Source organism: Belonocnema kinseyi, chromosome 9 (assembly GCF_010883055.1).
Source record: "Belonocnema kinseyi isolate 2016_QV_RU_SX_M_011 chromosome 9, B_treatae_v1, whole genome shotgun sequence".
Classification (NCBI taxonomy): Eukaryota; Metazoa; Arthropoda; class Insecta; order Hymenoptera; family Cynipidae; genus Belonocnema; species Belonocnema kinseyi.
The window spans coordinates 36510529-36527384 of NC_046665.1; the positions used below are offsets into that span (position 1 = coordinate 36510529).

Genomic DNA, 16856 nt, shown 5'->3' on the forward strand with positions numbered 1-16856 from the left:
ATATGTCATTAGTGACTGGATTGATGAGTATTTCTGCTAAGGTAGGTTCCTCTCTTATGTAATATTCTTTTGACTTTATGCACGATTCCAAGTAGTTGGTAATATAGGATCCTTTTTTGCTTAATGCAATTGCTGGTTGAAAAAGTTCCTTCCAATCTAATTTTCCGAATCTTTTGTGCGCTTCCCAGTATCCTAAGAGTTCTCCTGGTACACCTACAGCCAAACCACCTTAATAATAAGAATATTTATTGAAATTTATGAACGTAAAATGGCAAACATTTCATCATTTTTAAAGAATATAGAGAATGTACTATCTGTCCCAAAAACTTAGATACCGCGATTTTTGTACAGGTTATAGTGAAAATCTCAGAAGAAAAATATTCTAAAAATATGGGACGAAGTTTATCTTGCAGATGAAGTTTTTATCTATACTGATGCAGATTTTTGAAATTTGCAGTCAATTATCGATTATTTTCTAGCAAGAGAAAATTGAAAAATACTATCATTTTACGATCATTTCAGAATACTGAACATTAAATGGCTGTTAGTCCCTAAAAATAAACCACAAAAATTCTGGTAAAATATATGAATCTCTTTGATCCTATCTATGTTCAATGGTAGATTTTAGATTCAGAAATAATCATTTGTTATTAAGTCATCAAGAAAAGAGTAGTGAGGTCTTATCCCCAAAACTACAGAACGTACGGAGATAATTATTAACACAAATTGCACATTTTGGGTTCTGAGAATTGTGTATGTAGTGCTAATGAGCAAAAAGTTGCGCTAAGATGTTTAAACCATTATTCTCTTCTTCGAGAAATACAAAGGGCTTTTCAATTATTGTCGCAACGGCACTCACAATAGGAGTGACTGTGGCAAAAAGATGTAGTTGTAGGAGTAGCAATAGTGCAGGCGAGGTATCCTGCTGTAAGTGCGGGTGCTTAGATAATTGAAGTCTTTTGTATTTTCCGAAGAAAAAAAAATTGTTTAAACATCTAAGTGCAACTTTTTGCTCATTGACACTATAGACACCATTTTCAGAAGGCAAAACATTTAATTTGCTTCCATAATCATCTTCGTAGGCTGTTTATTTTCGGAGATGATACCTCATTATTCTTTTGTTATTGACTTTATAATAAATGATTATTTCTGACTATAAAATCTACCATTGTACACAGAAAGGATCAAAGTAATTTATATATTTTTTCAGACTTTTTGTAGATCATTTTTAGGTTTCACAGCCATTTAAAGTTGAGTATTCTTAAATGATCGTAATACAATAGTACTTTTTCACCTTTCACTCACTAGAAAATAATGACTAATTGAGTGCAATTTTCAAAACCCTGTACCAATATAGGCAAAAACTTTATCTGCAACATGTACTTTATCATATATTTCTATATTTTTTCTGGAAATATTTTTACTATAACCTGTATGAAAATCGAGGTATATCAATTTTTTGGACATGTAAATACACACTATCGTCTTCACAGAAAAGTTAATATCGTAGCGTTAATATAGCTACTTTATAAGGAAATGTTGTACATTTACCATGAATAGATAAGTTTGAGTTTTCCCCAAACATATTAAGACCAGCATGACGTGATGCAACTTCTCTTGCGTCCAATGAATATGCAGTGTTCGTAGAAGCATTCCATATTGTCATCAGAAAACCTCCACCTAGACCCATACTTTGTCAAGAATGTGATTAGTAAATTTCAATGCATGCCTATAAATATAACTTATATAGTATTAAACAAATACAAGCATATACAGGGTGTCTAAAAAGTTCCGGGACGGTTGGATATTTCCTCAGGTAAAATATTTTTCAAAAAAGTGAAGGTCATTCCTGAAGTAAATTTCAACGAGGAATTTAATGGTGACCTTCATTTTGACCTTGAAGTTGAACTTCACGGAATTTTTGAAAGTCAACTTTGTTTTCTTAAATGGAAAACCCATTTTTTACATCTGCAATCGATAGAGCGGAAAATTCTACGTTCAGGTACGTACCCAAGTCATAGGTCAATTGTAATGGTCAAGGTCATTTAGTGGTTATTTGAAATTAACAAAGTTTTCCAAGAGGTCAGTGTAATTCCTGAAGTAAATTTAAACGAGAAATTTATTCGTGAGCTCTGTATTGATCTTCGTTACAGCGTTTTGAACATTGTAAAATCATAAGGAAATTTTTCATTAAAAGTTCCAGGTGTTCTGGTGAGAGTTCTGTTCCTCCCCGAAGAGTTATACAGTCCTATACCGTTCCTCGATACCTAAGTCAAGACCCAAGGCAATAACATAAGTCGTATACCGTTTTTCCATACGAATATTACGAATCGAAACTGAATTTACGTATTACGAGTACATACTTACTATTTTTCGCTAAAATGTTATTATTGCGCAAGCTAAGCTTTCGGAACGAGAGAGGGTATCTGTATTAATAATGCGTGGTTGGGGAGATCGAGTTCGATCTTATGATCAAGTTCGTTTGCTTTTTAATCGCACTTTTCGTAATGGAGAAGGGTTAAATCCTGTCTCAAAATCAAAAATTGAAAGAAATGTAAGGCGTTTTATGAATCATGGACCTATCACTGACCTTCAAGGAACTGGTCGGCCAAAATCTGCAGGATCTGAGGAGATGCAGATGGACATATCCCAAGCATTTTTTGAAAACCCACACCTTAGTTTACGTCGAGCTAGTGATGAGCGTGACGTTGCTCCTGAGACAGTGCGAAATATTTAAAAAAGCATTGATTTCCATTCTTATAAAATTCATCTGGTACAAGAGCTCAATGAAGACGATCCTAATCGTCGGGTTGAATTTTGTGAAATTATGGTGGACAGAATTGATAAAAAAACCTCTTTTCTTGTACAATACAGTATTTTCAGATGAATCTGCTTTCACTTTAAAAGGTGAGGTTAACAGGCAAAATTGTAAATATTGGTCCGACAAAAATCCTGATTAGATGCTGGAGAGTCACACACAGTATCCACAAAAGATTAATGTTTGGGCCGGTATCTTGAAAGATACATTGATAAGCCCTTTCTTCATCTATGGTAATCGCAATGCCCGTGCATATGAAAAGCTTCACAGAAACCAAGTTGTACCAAGAATAAGGGAGAGTACAGGCGATAATTTTCAAAATATTGGGATCCAGCAGGACAGAGCAGCGGCTCATTACGATAGGGAGGTTCGAGCCTGGTTCGAGTGGCCTGCTAGATCTCCTGATCTGACGCCTCTCGACTATTTTCTTTGGGGTTATTTGAAGAGCAAAGTATACTCAACGCAACCGCAAAGCTTAGACGAATTGCAGAATCGGATTCTGCAACCGGCTACTTTGATTGATAGGGAGATGATTCGTAATGCTGTAACTCATTTTTACAATCGCATAGCTTTTTGTCAAGAACCTCAAGGGTTTTCAGTTCGAACATCTTCCCTGAAGCGTGAGAGGCAAGGGGACTCACGCTAATCAAGCACCCCGAAAAGTGAGATGCAAGGGAACTCACGCTAATCAAGCACCCCGAAACCTTAGAGGCAAAGGGATTCATGCTAATCAAGCACCCAAAAGGGAACAAAATTTACTACGTCGACGTCGTTGTTCTTGGGTAAAGTAAACGTTAACATAAACTGCTTGGAAAAAACCTTGAAGATCATAACCAAGATCAGTACAGAGCTCACCAGTGAATTTCTCGTTGAAAATTACTTCAGGAATTGCACTGACCTCTTGGAAAACTTTTTTAATTTCAAATAACCTCTAACTGACCTTGAACATTACAATTGACCTATGACTGGGGTACGTACCTGAACGTAAAATTTTCCGCTCTATCGATTGCAGATGTAAAAAAAGGGGGTTTTCATTTTAAAAAACAAACTCCCTTATAAGGTCTCTATACCTCTCTTTCTTTTTATTCTCCTTGACTATGATGTTCTTGTCAGCTGATGCCGAAAATTCGATAACGAACATGCTTCGCTTCTCAAAGTCAAGAAGAACCATGTCAGGCGTCGAGTTTGCAACAAAAATAATTGTCGAGCATATAAAGTTTCAGTATATGCGGCACTTTCCATTCTCGACAATTGACTCGATTTCCCTAGAAGCATTTAGAGGAGTGATATTAAGGTTAATGCCATAAGAGTAACAGAGATGGTAATAAAGCACTCTTAGTGCCGCATTGTGCCTTTAGATGTAGATCCTTCCCGCATGAGTTGGACAACTAGATAGTATGTGAGCTCAATGCTCGGGGTGTGCATGGCATGCCCTGCAACTATCATCGGAAATGTGTTGGCTCAAAATGTGGTGACGGTATGTTAAGGTGGAAATGACACCGTCTTGCAATGCCAAAATGAAACCCTCCATACCAGACTACAATCCGGTCGATTTAAGGAAAGCAAACGTTGGCTCACACGACATTGACTGATCCTCCACATTTCTGTGGAAGATACCGTGCATCCTCTTATCGATCAGCTGTTCACGAAAGTTTTTCTCTTGTGCTTTCTTAATCCGGACTTTCAGGAGTGAGTACTCGAGATAAATAAGATTTGATGCATTTTGCTCACCCCTAATACTGAAGTCAAGTCCGATTGTTTCAGCAGCCTCCTCCGCTGCTTTGTACAGAAACGCTCCTTTGCCCACTTCTTCGTGATTCCTGACCATTCGCGACAACCTTGACGGCAAGCGATGTAAAGTTGCGGAAGAGAAGACTTAAGATGCATGCTTTTGTTCATGTGCATAACCTTTCTTGTCCTGATATCAAGGGATCTGAGCTCGTTCTTCGTCCAGGGAACTACGCCAAATGATTAAAGTACTACCGGTACGGCATGCATGTACGTTGCACATGCTTTGTTCCTCGCCGACAGTTCGGAGACCAAATTTGCCGGATGAGACGTTTGTATCTGCTTCGGAGAGTATCCTTCATAGATATAACATCCTGAATGCGGCTCTGTGGCCGGCCCAGGTATGTATAAGTCTCTCCGGCGCAAAGGTGTCGTATAGCGCTTCTATCAACGAGCTCAGGATCTTCAGGGATGCCATTAAGTTTTCCTCGCTTCAAATAAACCTTGACGCATTTGTCTAACCCAAATTCCATTCCAATTTCCTTAGTATATCGTTCGACAATCCCTGGAGCTAGATATAGGTGCTTTTTGTTTTAAGAATAGATCTTAAGATCGTCTGTATAAAATACATGAGTGACCTTGTACTTTCAATCCGCAGGTTTGCCGCACAAGTGCCCGTCAGAATGGCGAAGTGCTAGAAATAGTGGCAATAATGTAAGGCAAAAGAGGAGTAGGCTCATGGTATGACCCTGAAAGACACCTCTCTGAAAGTTGATCAAGCGGCAACAATCTCTCTATGCACGTAACGATTTGCAGATGAACCTTTAAGCTTTTCAAAAGACAGATGATAAGTCTATGGGAGGTCGAATCGAAAGCTTTCCGATAATCAATCCAGGTCATCGATAGGTCACGCTGGTAGAATGCTGCATTTTTGCAGACGCATCTATCGATGAGCAGGTTCTCCCGACATCCCGCTACACTTTCCTTTGAGCCTCGTTGTTCATACATTTCTTGCCACACAGGTTCAATTGCCCGAACAATCCTATCATTTAGGATAGCTGTGAATATCTTATACAGTGTGTTCAGACAAGTGCTTGGCCTGTAATTCCTTCGGTCAGCTAAGTTGCCTATTTTTGGCAGAAGTATTGTGCGCCCTTCCACCAACTACTCCGGAATCGGCTCTTCCGACTTTAAATATGAGGTGAAAATACGGGCCAAATGCTGCTGGGTTTAAGGTAAATTGTTGCACCAAAAGATTTTGATACAATCTGGTCCCGATGCGGAATAATTCTTCATCCCTCTTAATACTTTTTCCACCTCCTCGGTAGTGATGGGTGGGCATTCTTGATCAGGTGTTATGAGGACATCACACAGCTCCTTGAAGCTATTTATATTTTCTGAGTCTTCGTCCAGTCTATGCTGCACTTCGTAGACGTTTCTCGAAAATACTTCGACCTCCTCTGGTTTGGGCGGCTGGTCGACAGTAACTGGAGGGTCTCAGAAGAGTCGAGATGGGTCATAGAGAAACTGCTGATTTTCTCTGACCCACCTCTCCCTCCGCTCTAGACTTCTCTTAGCGTCAGCAGCTTTGACTTGTTAAGTCTGTGATAACGAGTCCCTAGTTCGCGCGCGAACTTTCGAACCTTGGCGGTAAAATTCCTGCCAGATGTGATGTAGTCAATCCAACACTGAATGCGGGGCGCGTACGTTCTTGCCTAGCCTATCTTTGTAGCAAGTTGATGCAGTCGTCTTTTGATCTTATGATCAACCGCTGGTTTTGTGTTACGGTTCAAATCGGCCAAAGCTCTTGCTGCATTATACACACAATAATTAATAGCTCAGAGGTCGGATTCTTCGGAAAAATGTTCACGAAGCCCGTCATCCATTTCAGCCAGATCTTTAGGCTTGAGAGAAACCTTGGTGTTGATGTTTCTCCGGGTCATAAAGCATGGCTCTTCCTCTATTGGATGCCTGCCCGCGGTTGGTCTTAGTGTCGCCTCTCTTTCTCTGTCCCTGACTTGTTCTAGCTATGGTATAGTAGGCGTTCCGCTTACATAGCCCCTTTCTCAGAGTAGTTCGGCATGGTTTCGCAGACGTTGCTGCGAAAAGTGCGATAGCTCCGGGTGTTTCTCGCACCACAGAGCATGCAGCCGTGCCATGTAACCCCGTTCAGGGGCCAAACTCGCTTCGTAGCACTCTAGCAAGTCGTCATTTAGTCGCTCCGTCTACCTATAGATTCCAAGATTTCGCCAATCCATCGTGCCATTTAGCTTTCGGCACGTTTTTCACACCTCCGCTTGGGAGTTAATTCCTTCGGGACCACCCCTGGACAATTGTCCGCGACTGCCTATTTATTTTTGTAACCATATGCAGCAGAAACCCGAGGACGCGTTTAGTGACTTTGTCATAGGCCCTTCCGTTTCATATATATCGTAGTCTTAAATGCCTATTGATATTAGCTTTTCACTAATAAAGCTATGTTTCGTCTTATCAGTGTAGCACTTTCTTCAGTGTTCTAATGCATTTTGGTTCTTGATATTATTTTCTATTTTTATTGCTATACTAGATCCCTAATTTTAGATTATTCATCGTTGTCATCTATTTATATTACCGATGCTTGATTTTAATACACTCTATAAATAATTCTGCTATCTCTAGTTTTATTCCCATATTTTCTCATCCGACTGATTTTTTATTATTTGAATTGATTAGCGCTTTTAAAAATGAATTACTTGAGCAGTCTTTCAAAATTCAAAGAGGGATTCATTCATTAACCCTTCTAATCTTTTACACTCGAGTCGCGGTACTGCGAATATTTAGCGCAGGTCCACCCTCAATAGTGAGAACACATAAGGACATGTCACATCTGAGGCTTGTCACATCTGCGGAATGTCTCATCTGCGGCAAGTCACAACTGCGGCATGTCACATCTGTGGCATGTCACCTCTTCGGCATGTCACATTTAAGACATGCCTCATTTGTGGCATGTCACAACTACGGCATATCTGCCAAGCGGCTTCTCTCCCGCGCGGCATTTCTCACTGTGAAATTGACATTTTTGCGTCCAATTAAAAATGGCTAAACTGAGGCAAGTCTCCCTCGAGTAATTGTCTTCCTGGTCGCATCTCTCCTCCGGCAAAATTTTTCATGTTCATATTAAAATAATAAAACTGCGGCAAGCCTCCTGGAACTAATTGTCACATCTACGGCATCCCCTACCAGCGAAAAGTCTCCCCAGTGGCATCGCTAGCCCGTGGAAAAATGTTCAAATCCACTTCGAAAGTGGCAAAAGTGTTCCAGTGGCATCTCTCTCCCGTACAAGCTTTTTAAGTACTTCCAAAGATGGAATAACTGCAGCAGTTCTTTCCTGCGGCATCTCTGCGCCACGTAAATTTCGTAAGAACTTCTAAAAATGGCAGATATGCGGAAAGTCTCCCCAGCGACAGCTCTCCCCCATGAATATTTCTTAAGAACTTCTAAAAATGGCAAAACTGCGGCAAGTCTCCCCAGCGGCATCGCTCCCCCAACGAATTTTCTAAGTAGTTTTAAAGATGGTAAAAATGCGGCAAGTCTCCCCAGCGGCATCTCTTCCCCAAGAAAATTTTTTAAGAGCTTCTAAAAATGGCAAAAGTGCGGCAAGTCTCTCCACCGGCATCTCTCCCCTGACAAATTTTCTAGGTAGTTTTAAAGATGGAAAGAATGCGGCAAGTCTTCTAAGCGGCATCTCTCCCCCATCAAATTTTATCAGTAGTTTCAAAGATGGCAAATGTGCGGCAAGCCTCTTTTCAGCGGCATCTTTCCCCCACGAAAATTTTCTGATTAGTTCTAAGGTCGGTAAAACTGCATCTACTCTCTCCAGCGACATCTCTATTCCTATAAAAATTTTTAACTACTTCCGAAGATGAAAAAACTGCGGCAAGTCAGATAAAAAAGCTGCTGGGGAGACTTGCCGCATTTTTGCTATTTTATGAAGTTCTTGAAAAATATTGATGGGGAAAGATACCGATTGGGAGATTGGCCGCACTTTTACCATTTTTAGAAGTCCTTACAAAATTTTCTTGGGGGAAAGATGCCGCGGGGAAGACTTGCCGCACTTTTGCCATTCTTAAAAGTTCTTAAAAAATATTCATGTGGATAAATGCCGCTTGGGAGAATTGCCGCATTTTTGCCATCTTTAAAACTACTTAGAAAATGCTTTCAGGGAGCGATGCCGCTGGAGAGACTTGCCGCACTTTTGCCATTTTTAGAAGTTTTACAAAATTTTCTTGGGGGGAGATGCCGCTGGGGTGACTTGCCGCATTTCTGCAATCTTTAAAACTGCTTAGAAAATTTGTTGGGGGAGAGATGCCGATTAGGAGACTGATCGCACTTTTGCCATTTTTAGAAGTCCTTACAAAATTTTCTTGGAGGAGAGATGCCGCTGGGAAGACTTGACGCAATTTTTGCCATTCTTAAAAGTTCTGAAAAAATATTTATGGGGGAGAGATGCCGCTTGAGAGACTGGCCGGCCTTTTGCCGTTTTTAGAACTTCTTAAAAAATATTCATAATGGAGAGATGCCGATTGGGAGACTTGCCGCACTTTTGCCATTTTTAGAAGTCCTAACAAAGTTTTCTTGGGGGAGAGATGCCGCTGGGAAGACTTGCCGAATTTTTACCATCTTTAAAAATACTTAAAAAATTTGTTGGGAAAGAGATGCCGCTGGAGAGACTTGCCGCACTTTTGCTATTTTATGTAGTTCTTGAAAAATATTGATGGGGAAAGATACCGATTGGGAGACTGGCCGCACTTTTACTATTTTTAGAAGTCCTTACAAAATTTTCTTGGGGGAAAGATGCCGCGGGGAAGACTTGCGGCACTTTTGCCATTCTTAAAAGTTCTTAAAAAATATTCATGTGGAGAAATGCCGCTTGGGAGAATTGCCGCATTTTTGCCATCTTTAAAACTACTTAGAAAATGCTTTCAGGGAGCGATGCCGCTGGAGAGACTTGCCGCACTTTTGCCATTTTTAGAAGTCTTTCCAAAATTTTCTTGGGGGAGAGATGCCGCTGGGGTGACTTGCCGCATTTCTGCAATCTTTAAAACTGCTTAGAAAATTTGTTGGGGGAGAGATGCCGATTAGGAGACTGATCGCACTTTTGCCATTTTTAGAAGTCCTTACAAAATTTTCTTGGAGGAGAGATGCCGCTGGGAAGACTTGACGCAATTTTTGCCATTCTTAAAAGTTCTGAAAAAATATTTATGGGGGAGAGATGCCGCTTGGGAGACTTGCCGCATTTTTGCCATCTTTAAAACCACTTAGAAAATTTGTTGGAGGAGCGATACCGCTGGGGAGACTTAACGCACTTTTGCCATTTTTAGAAGTCTTCACAAAATTTCCTTAGGGGAGAGATGCCGCTTGAGAGACTGGCCGGCCTTTTGCCATTTTTAGAACTTCTTAAAAAATATTCATAATGGAGAGATGCCGCTTGGGAGACTTGCCGCACTTTTGCCATTTTTAGAAGTCCTAACAAAGTTTTCTTGGGGGAGAGATGCCGCTGGGAAGACTTGCCGCACTTTTGCTATTTTATGAAGTTCTTGAAAAATATTGATGGGGAAAGATACCGATTGGGAGACTGGCCGCACTTTTACTATTTTTAGAAGTCCTTACAAAATTTTCTTGGGGGAAAGATGCCGCGGGGAAGACTTGCCGCACTTTTGCCATTCTTAAAAGTTCTTAAAAAATATTCATGTGGAGAGATGCCGCTTGGGAGAATTGCCGCATTTTTGCCATCTTTAAAACTACTTAGAAAATTCTTTGGGGGTGCGATGCCGCTGGAGAGACTTGCCGCACTTTTGCCATTTTTAGAAGTCTTTACAAAATTTTCTTGGGGGAGAGATGCCGCTGGGGAGACTTGCCGCATTTCTGCAATCTTTAAAACTGCTTAGAAAATTTGTTGGGGGAGAGATGCCGATTAGGAGACTGATCGCACTTTTGCCATTTTTAGAAGTCCTTACAAAATTTTCTTGGGGGAGAGATGCCGCTGGGGAGACTTGCCGCATTTTTGCCATCTTTAAAACTACTTAGAAAATTTGTTGGAGGAGCGATGCTGCTGAGGAGACTTGCCGCACTTTTGCCATTTTTAGAAGTCTTCACAAAATTTCCTTAGGGGAGAGATGCCGCTTGAGAGACTGGCCGGCCTTTTGCCATTTTTAGAACTTCTTAAAAAATATTCATAATGGAGAGATGCCGCTTGGGAGACTTGCCGCACTTTTGCCATTTTTAGAAGTCCTAACAAAGTTTTCTTGGGGGAGAGATGCCGCTGGGAAGACTTGCCGCATTTTTACCATCTTTAAAACTACTTAAAAAATTTGTTGGGGGAGAGATGCTGCTGTAGAGACTTGCCGCACTTTTGCCATTTTTAGAAGTTCTTAAAAAATATTCATGGGGGAAAGATGCCGCTTGGAAACTTGCCGCATTTTTGCCATCTTTAAAACTACTTAGAAAATTTGTTGGGGGAGCGATGCCGCTGGGGAGGAACAATCAGTCGTGAGAGACTTTCCACACTTTTGCCACTTTGATGTGGATTTGAACATTTTTCCGCGGATGAGAGATGCCACTGGGGAGACTTTTCGCTGCTACGAGATGCCGTAGATGGGATAATTAGTTTCGGGAGGTTTGCCGCAGTTTTAACATTTTAATATGAACCCGAAAAATTTTTCCGGGGTAGAGATGCCACCGGGAATACAATTAGTCCAGGGGGACTTGCCTCAGTTTAGCCATTTTTAATTGGACATTAAATATTTTTTGGAAGGGAGAGCTGCCACTGTGAGAATTTTTACTGGTGAGAGATGCCGCAAAAATATCAATTTAACAGTGAGAAATGCCGCGCGGGAGAGATGCCGTAGTTGTGACATGCTGCAGATGAGACATACCGTAGATGTGACATGCCGCAGATGTGACATGCCGCAGTTGTGACTTACCGTAGATGAGACATTCCGCAGATGTGACAAGCCTCATATGTGACATGTCGAAGATGTGACTTGCCACAGAAGAGACATGTCGCAGATGTGACATGACGCAGAAGAGACATGCCACAGATGTGGCATGCTGAAGATGTGACATGCCGCAGGTGAGACTCGCCGCAGAGAGACTTGCCGCATGTGACATGATATGGACCAATGAGGGGACCCCACTCCTGCGACTATTTACTACGTTCCAATCTGTTTAGATGATACGTGTGTGTATCTGTGTGCGCACATGTCAACTGTTTACCTTCTGAAAGTTTGTAGTGTCGATTTGAATCTTTATTATTAAAATTATTAAAATTAATTGAGCGAAAGAAACGTGGAAAGACATCACAAACATAAAATCTTCCACCGTAGGTATCGAATGTATTTGATTATGAACTAAAATTAAAATTAAAATTACAGTAAATTGTACATTTGAAGATATCTTCAAATGTAGAAATGAGTAGTGGGGGGTAAGGGGTTATAGTGTCTTTCTCACTATCGGGGGAAAAACGTACTCAGTAGCGGGAGTTCGCAATACTGAATTTCGCAGTACCGCGACTCGAGTGTACCTACTTTTCAGTATAATATTCCAGTTAGTGTATTACAGAATATTTTGAAGTTACGATTTACGGTAGTTTTTAAAGATAAGCAAAATAAAATATGGAAATAAAGAAATACGTACAATAAGGAAATTACCTGTGTAAAGAAGCAACACCTTCGCATAATAGTGTAGCAATTGCAGAATCAATAACTGATCCATTTTTTGTTAAAATGTCTACGCCGATTTGTGCACACTCTTGGCCCATCGCTGATACTGCAGCCTACAGTATTAAAATATAATATATTAAAATTTACAACATAATAAATGTAGAAAATAATTATACCTAATATTTTATTGGTGTTACAAATTTTCTCGGGAAATAGTAGCAATTAATTTTAATTGAAGATTGTTTAAATTATTTGGGCATCATTGCATTTCCATTTTTTTAGAGCTATTCAAATATTATGCCATGCTATTTTTGACACTTCTTTCACCTTCTTTCTTCTTCATCAGTCATTACAAATTATCACAAAAAGTATGAACCCCCCAGGGTGAGGTCATAAATACAAAGACCCCACGTCTTTATAATATTTTTTTACATTCTCATCATTTATGATTGAGAAAGTATTAGAATTGTCCGAAATTTGATACTACTGTTTTTCAACGGATCTCCATGTTTCGAGACCCCCTGAATCCAAAATCAGGTTTTTACGATGGCGTCTGTCTGTCCGTCCGGCCGTCCGTCCATAAACACGATAACTCTCGAAAAAATGAACGGATAAAATCCATTTTTAGCACACCGTTTTTAGATCCTAAAAGAAAGGACGAGTTCCTTAAGCAGCCATTTTTGATAAAAATTGATAAAGTGAGCACACTTTGAAAATTTTTTTTGACCACTTTTTTCCTGAATTTAAAAATCCTATGTACGGATCATTATAGTATTAAAAAGGACAAACAATTTGTCCTGATGACTTTTTTTGATCAAATGTAAATTCTCAGAGTTATAGCATTTTCAAAAATTTTTAACACAAACGAAAATAAAATTTTTAAACCAAAAAACGCACGATATGAAAAAAGTCAAGACAAGAAAAACATTGCCTTTTAAAAGCCCTACAATATTTTCATAACAAATTTTTGGATTTTCTTGTAAAATCGAAAATTCAAATTTTGATTGCACAAAAAATAATCAAAAATCAAAACTTCCATTTTGTGGTCAAACTATGTAGGATACGAAAAAAGATGAATTAACCAAAATTGTTATCTCAAAAAAGATCTACAATTTCATTAAGAATCACTTATGGTAGGACGCGTACTATTTGTTTCATTCGTGAAAAATAAAAATGAAAATAAAAAAATTAAAATGTGTGGAAATACGACGAAAGTTACGAGACAAAAATGATTCAACAAAACCTGTTCACAAACATCTGTCGAAAATCGAGCGCACTGCGCCAGTGTCACAATGAAAATGTGTACCTCGAAGCGTATAGAGCTTTGAGAAACTTAATCTTTGACCATACTTAATTAAGTTGACAATTCAGAATATCAAAACGCATAAAGAAACTTCCATCTAAAAAAGATTTTTTGATAAAGTTTTATTCAAGCATTACAAATGCAAAAAATAAATATTCGAGCGCGAAGCAAGAGGTGTAATTATGTCCGACGTACAATTTTTCTGTGCATTTAAAACAATTATTATACATATTTATATGTTTTCTATATATGATTTTAGATTCTGCATTATTCCCATCTCCACCCTACGTCACAGGTCGTCACAAAATCGATATCCCCAGCAATATGACCAATTTATAATTTAGTTTAAATAGCGGCTTAGGTTATTTCAGATTTTGAAAATTACAAATATCATTCGAAAAAAGGTACCCACACATTTCTTATGGAAAGTGGTTTCGGTTAATTTGGTTGAATTTGTTATGTTTTTTATCCCAGCGTTCTGAACAAATGTCTCCATGGACGCAAGGCCCAAAACCTTCTGGGTTCCGAGATAAGGCCCGCTGAAGTCAGTATCAGCGGGTATTAGCTCTACTTGCCGGGCTATTGACTCTACTTGGAAAATTGGTAAACATATAACAAATTTAGCCAAATTAACCGAAAGCTCTTTTGTAAGTAGACTCAATAGCCTAGGAAACAGAACCAATACCCGATGATACTGAATTCAGCAAGCCTTATATCGGAACCCGGGGGGTTTTGGGCTTCGCACCCGTAGAGACATTTGTTCAGGACGCCGAGATATAAAATATATAACAAATTCAATCAAATTAACCGAAACCACTTTTCCATAAGAAGTGTGCGGGGTCCTTTTTTAAGTTTGCTTTAAGGTTTCTTGAAGTGAAACTTGAGAAAAATATTTTTGTGCTTTGAGACTAAAAGTATTTAAATATTTTTTTTTCAAAAAACTGAGAATGTTTGATCCATCTAAGCATTTTTTTAAATCTACTAAAATAATTTTCAGTTCATTTGATTCAATATAAAGGAAAAACTTGTTAAGCTTTTTCAAACTAAATTTTAATTAGGACATTAACAAAAAAAAATCTTTTTCACTAATTTTGAAAAAATGATGAGTAACAACTGCTAACTAATTTTAAGGGATCATAATCTATTAACACAAATACATATTACCTGTCTGTACTTTTTAAGAGGTGAAACACTTATATGTTTGTTTTCCCATGATAAGTTCATTCGATTTTTACTTGGGGTGCAATCTAAGGCAACCCGAAAAATAAGTACAAACATTAAAATCAGAGAGACCAGCTGCCGGAGGCTGTTTTGAAACATTAATCTGTTGAACATTAATGATAAGTAATTAATATAAATTGTCTGTAATTAAAACAAGAATTTTTAAAGTCAATGAAAAGCATACAATCTACAAAAATTTTTTCATATTTACGTTTATACTAAAAATTACCCAATCACAAGGAGAAATGTTTTAAATTACGAATACTGGGCTAGTTTTAAGGCAAAGAAACCTTAATTTAAGCAACAAAATTGGCTTACGATCTTCCTCTATAACATGAAGTGGGTTTAAATTTAGCTCTAGGCCAGAAACAGGCTTAAATTAAATTATAGTAAAAAAATCTGAAATAAAAACTAGACTTTTTTCTGTACAGTAATTTGACACTCAATCATAAATGTTTATATTAAAAAAAACGTAGGTGCATTTTTTATGGATATTGAGGCATTAAATTTAAAAAATAATAATTGGTAGATAAAAGCAGAAACACTATTTTTCCTTGAAGTAGTATATAAGTATCGGTAGAAAAAACATTAATGTTTTTGATCCGATACTAGACATGATGTCGATGCGTCCAAAAAAAAAGGTGTTGTCTCAGTAGAATGCAATACAAAGATGCCATCTCGGGTGTGATAATTTCCACAAAAATTAAGAAATTAATTGCAGAAAAAAATATTATCGACCCTAATCTCAATTAAAAAGATGCCATTGAACGAAGTATTGAAGCGTGAAAATTCCATATCAGTAGTATATTGGTAAATATCAACGCCCATTGAAGTATAAGGAAACCTTTCTATTTGGTTCTGTCGAGATAGCACCTTTTAATTTTAAAACGTCGATGTGTGCTTTTCACAACAACAACAAAGTTTTAAAAATGCTCTATATGTTTTCCTTTTGGCCAAATTATATCGAGAATTGAGGTTTTCATGGGTTATGATAAATTTTAGTGCAAAAAAGCAAATTGCGTTTTAAGATTAGTTGATTTCATTTTTTGTTAATTCTAACGGATCTTTGTTCACCTAATAATTAATAAACCTTGCTTGAAGAAAAAACATATTATCTATGGACTGGAGGCGTTATATTTTCCGGAGTATTGACACTTTCTGTATTTAAGCTTGAATTGTTAATTTTTTTATTACTAACCTTGTCATTGCAACACGTCTCACATATACGAGTAAACTACAATGTGGGGCACTCTCGTACCTAAATCTCCACTGAGAGTCGGAGCTGTTTCTTATTCAAATATTTGTTCACCTTGCGATAGTATAGATAGAGCAACGTATATCTTTAAAAATTAATTAAAGATAGCTATAACATACGCCTGGCTTACAGAAATGTAATATAAATTTATATATAAATGAAAGACGGATACTGTTAAAGTCTTTAAAACTATACAATTTTATAATGGAAATAATAATGTATGATTGTGGACGTTATGGAAAAATTGACCTCCTATTTTTTATATACAAAAGAATATAAATAAACATTTGTACTAGAGCGGCTTGAAGCAGAACATTTTTTTGTAATATCTAAAACACTAATCTTCTTTTATTTGTTAAAAAATACGTTTTTTAAAACTTTTTATATATTCAGAAACTGTTTAAAGTGACGTCCTGTACTAACCAATTCAATGATCAGAAAAATTAAGCGTTTCAAATTTGAAACAAAACGGTCAATATTAACCCCAATTTATTTGAAAAATAAAACTTCTCAAATTTTAAGAAGTAAAACCTTTCTTCGGTCGATTATAAATTTAATAGGAACAAGTTGTTCAACTCATTTCGGACTTACGATCAAATTTAAAAAATAAAAGACAGGGATTAATCTGAATCAAAAATTTCTTTAATTGTCAAAAAAACATACAAAAAACGTGCGACGTTTCGACCACATCTGTTGGTCATCATCAGGCAATTATAATATAATTAGGAAACCTCAAAAATAAAAAGAGGTTCCTAAAAGTTAAATTTTTACATATTTTTAAAAAACTTTGGAGCGAACCACTGTAGTCAAAACGATGGATCAACTGTGACT

General features: G+C 37.8%; 1 protein-coding gene across 1 annotated transcript in view; it reads right to left on the reverse strand.

Moving 5' to 3' along the window:
• LOC117179968 (glutathione hydrolase 1 proenzyme-like) overlaps positions 1–14788 on the reverse strand; it is a 22983-nt gene extending 8195 nt beyond the window's left edge. Inside the window, exons 1-4 of the mRNA XM_033372227.1 lie at positions 14714–14788; positions 12235–12359; positions 1552–1691; positions 1–228 (exon numbers count right to left, since the gene is read on the reverse strand). The exon at positions 1–228 is cut by the window's left edge and continues 3 nt beyond it. Coding sequence (XP_033228118.1) covers positions 1–228; positions 1552–1691; positions 12235–12359; positions 14714–14773 — 553 coding nt within the window. The 5' untranslated portion in view covers positions 14774–14788. The remainder of the gene's footprint in view (positions 229–1551; positions 1692–12234; positions 12360–14713) is intronic.
• Positions 14789–16856: the final 2068 nt, after the last annotated feature.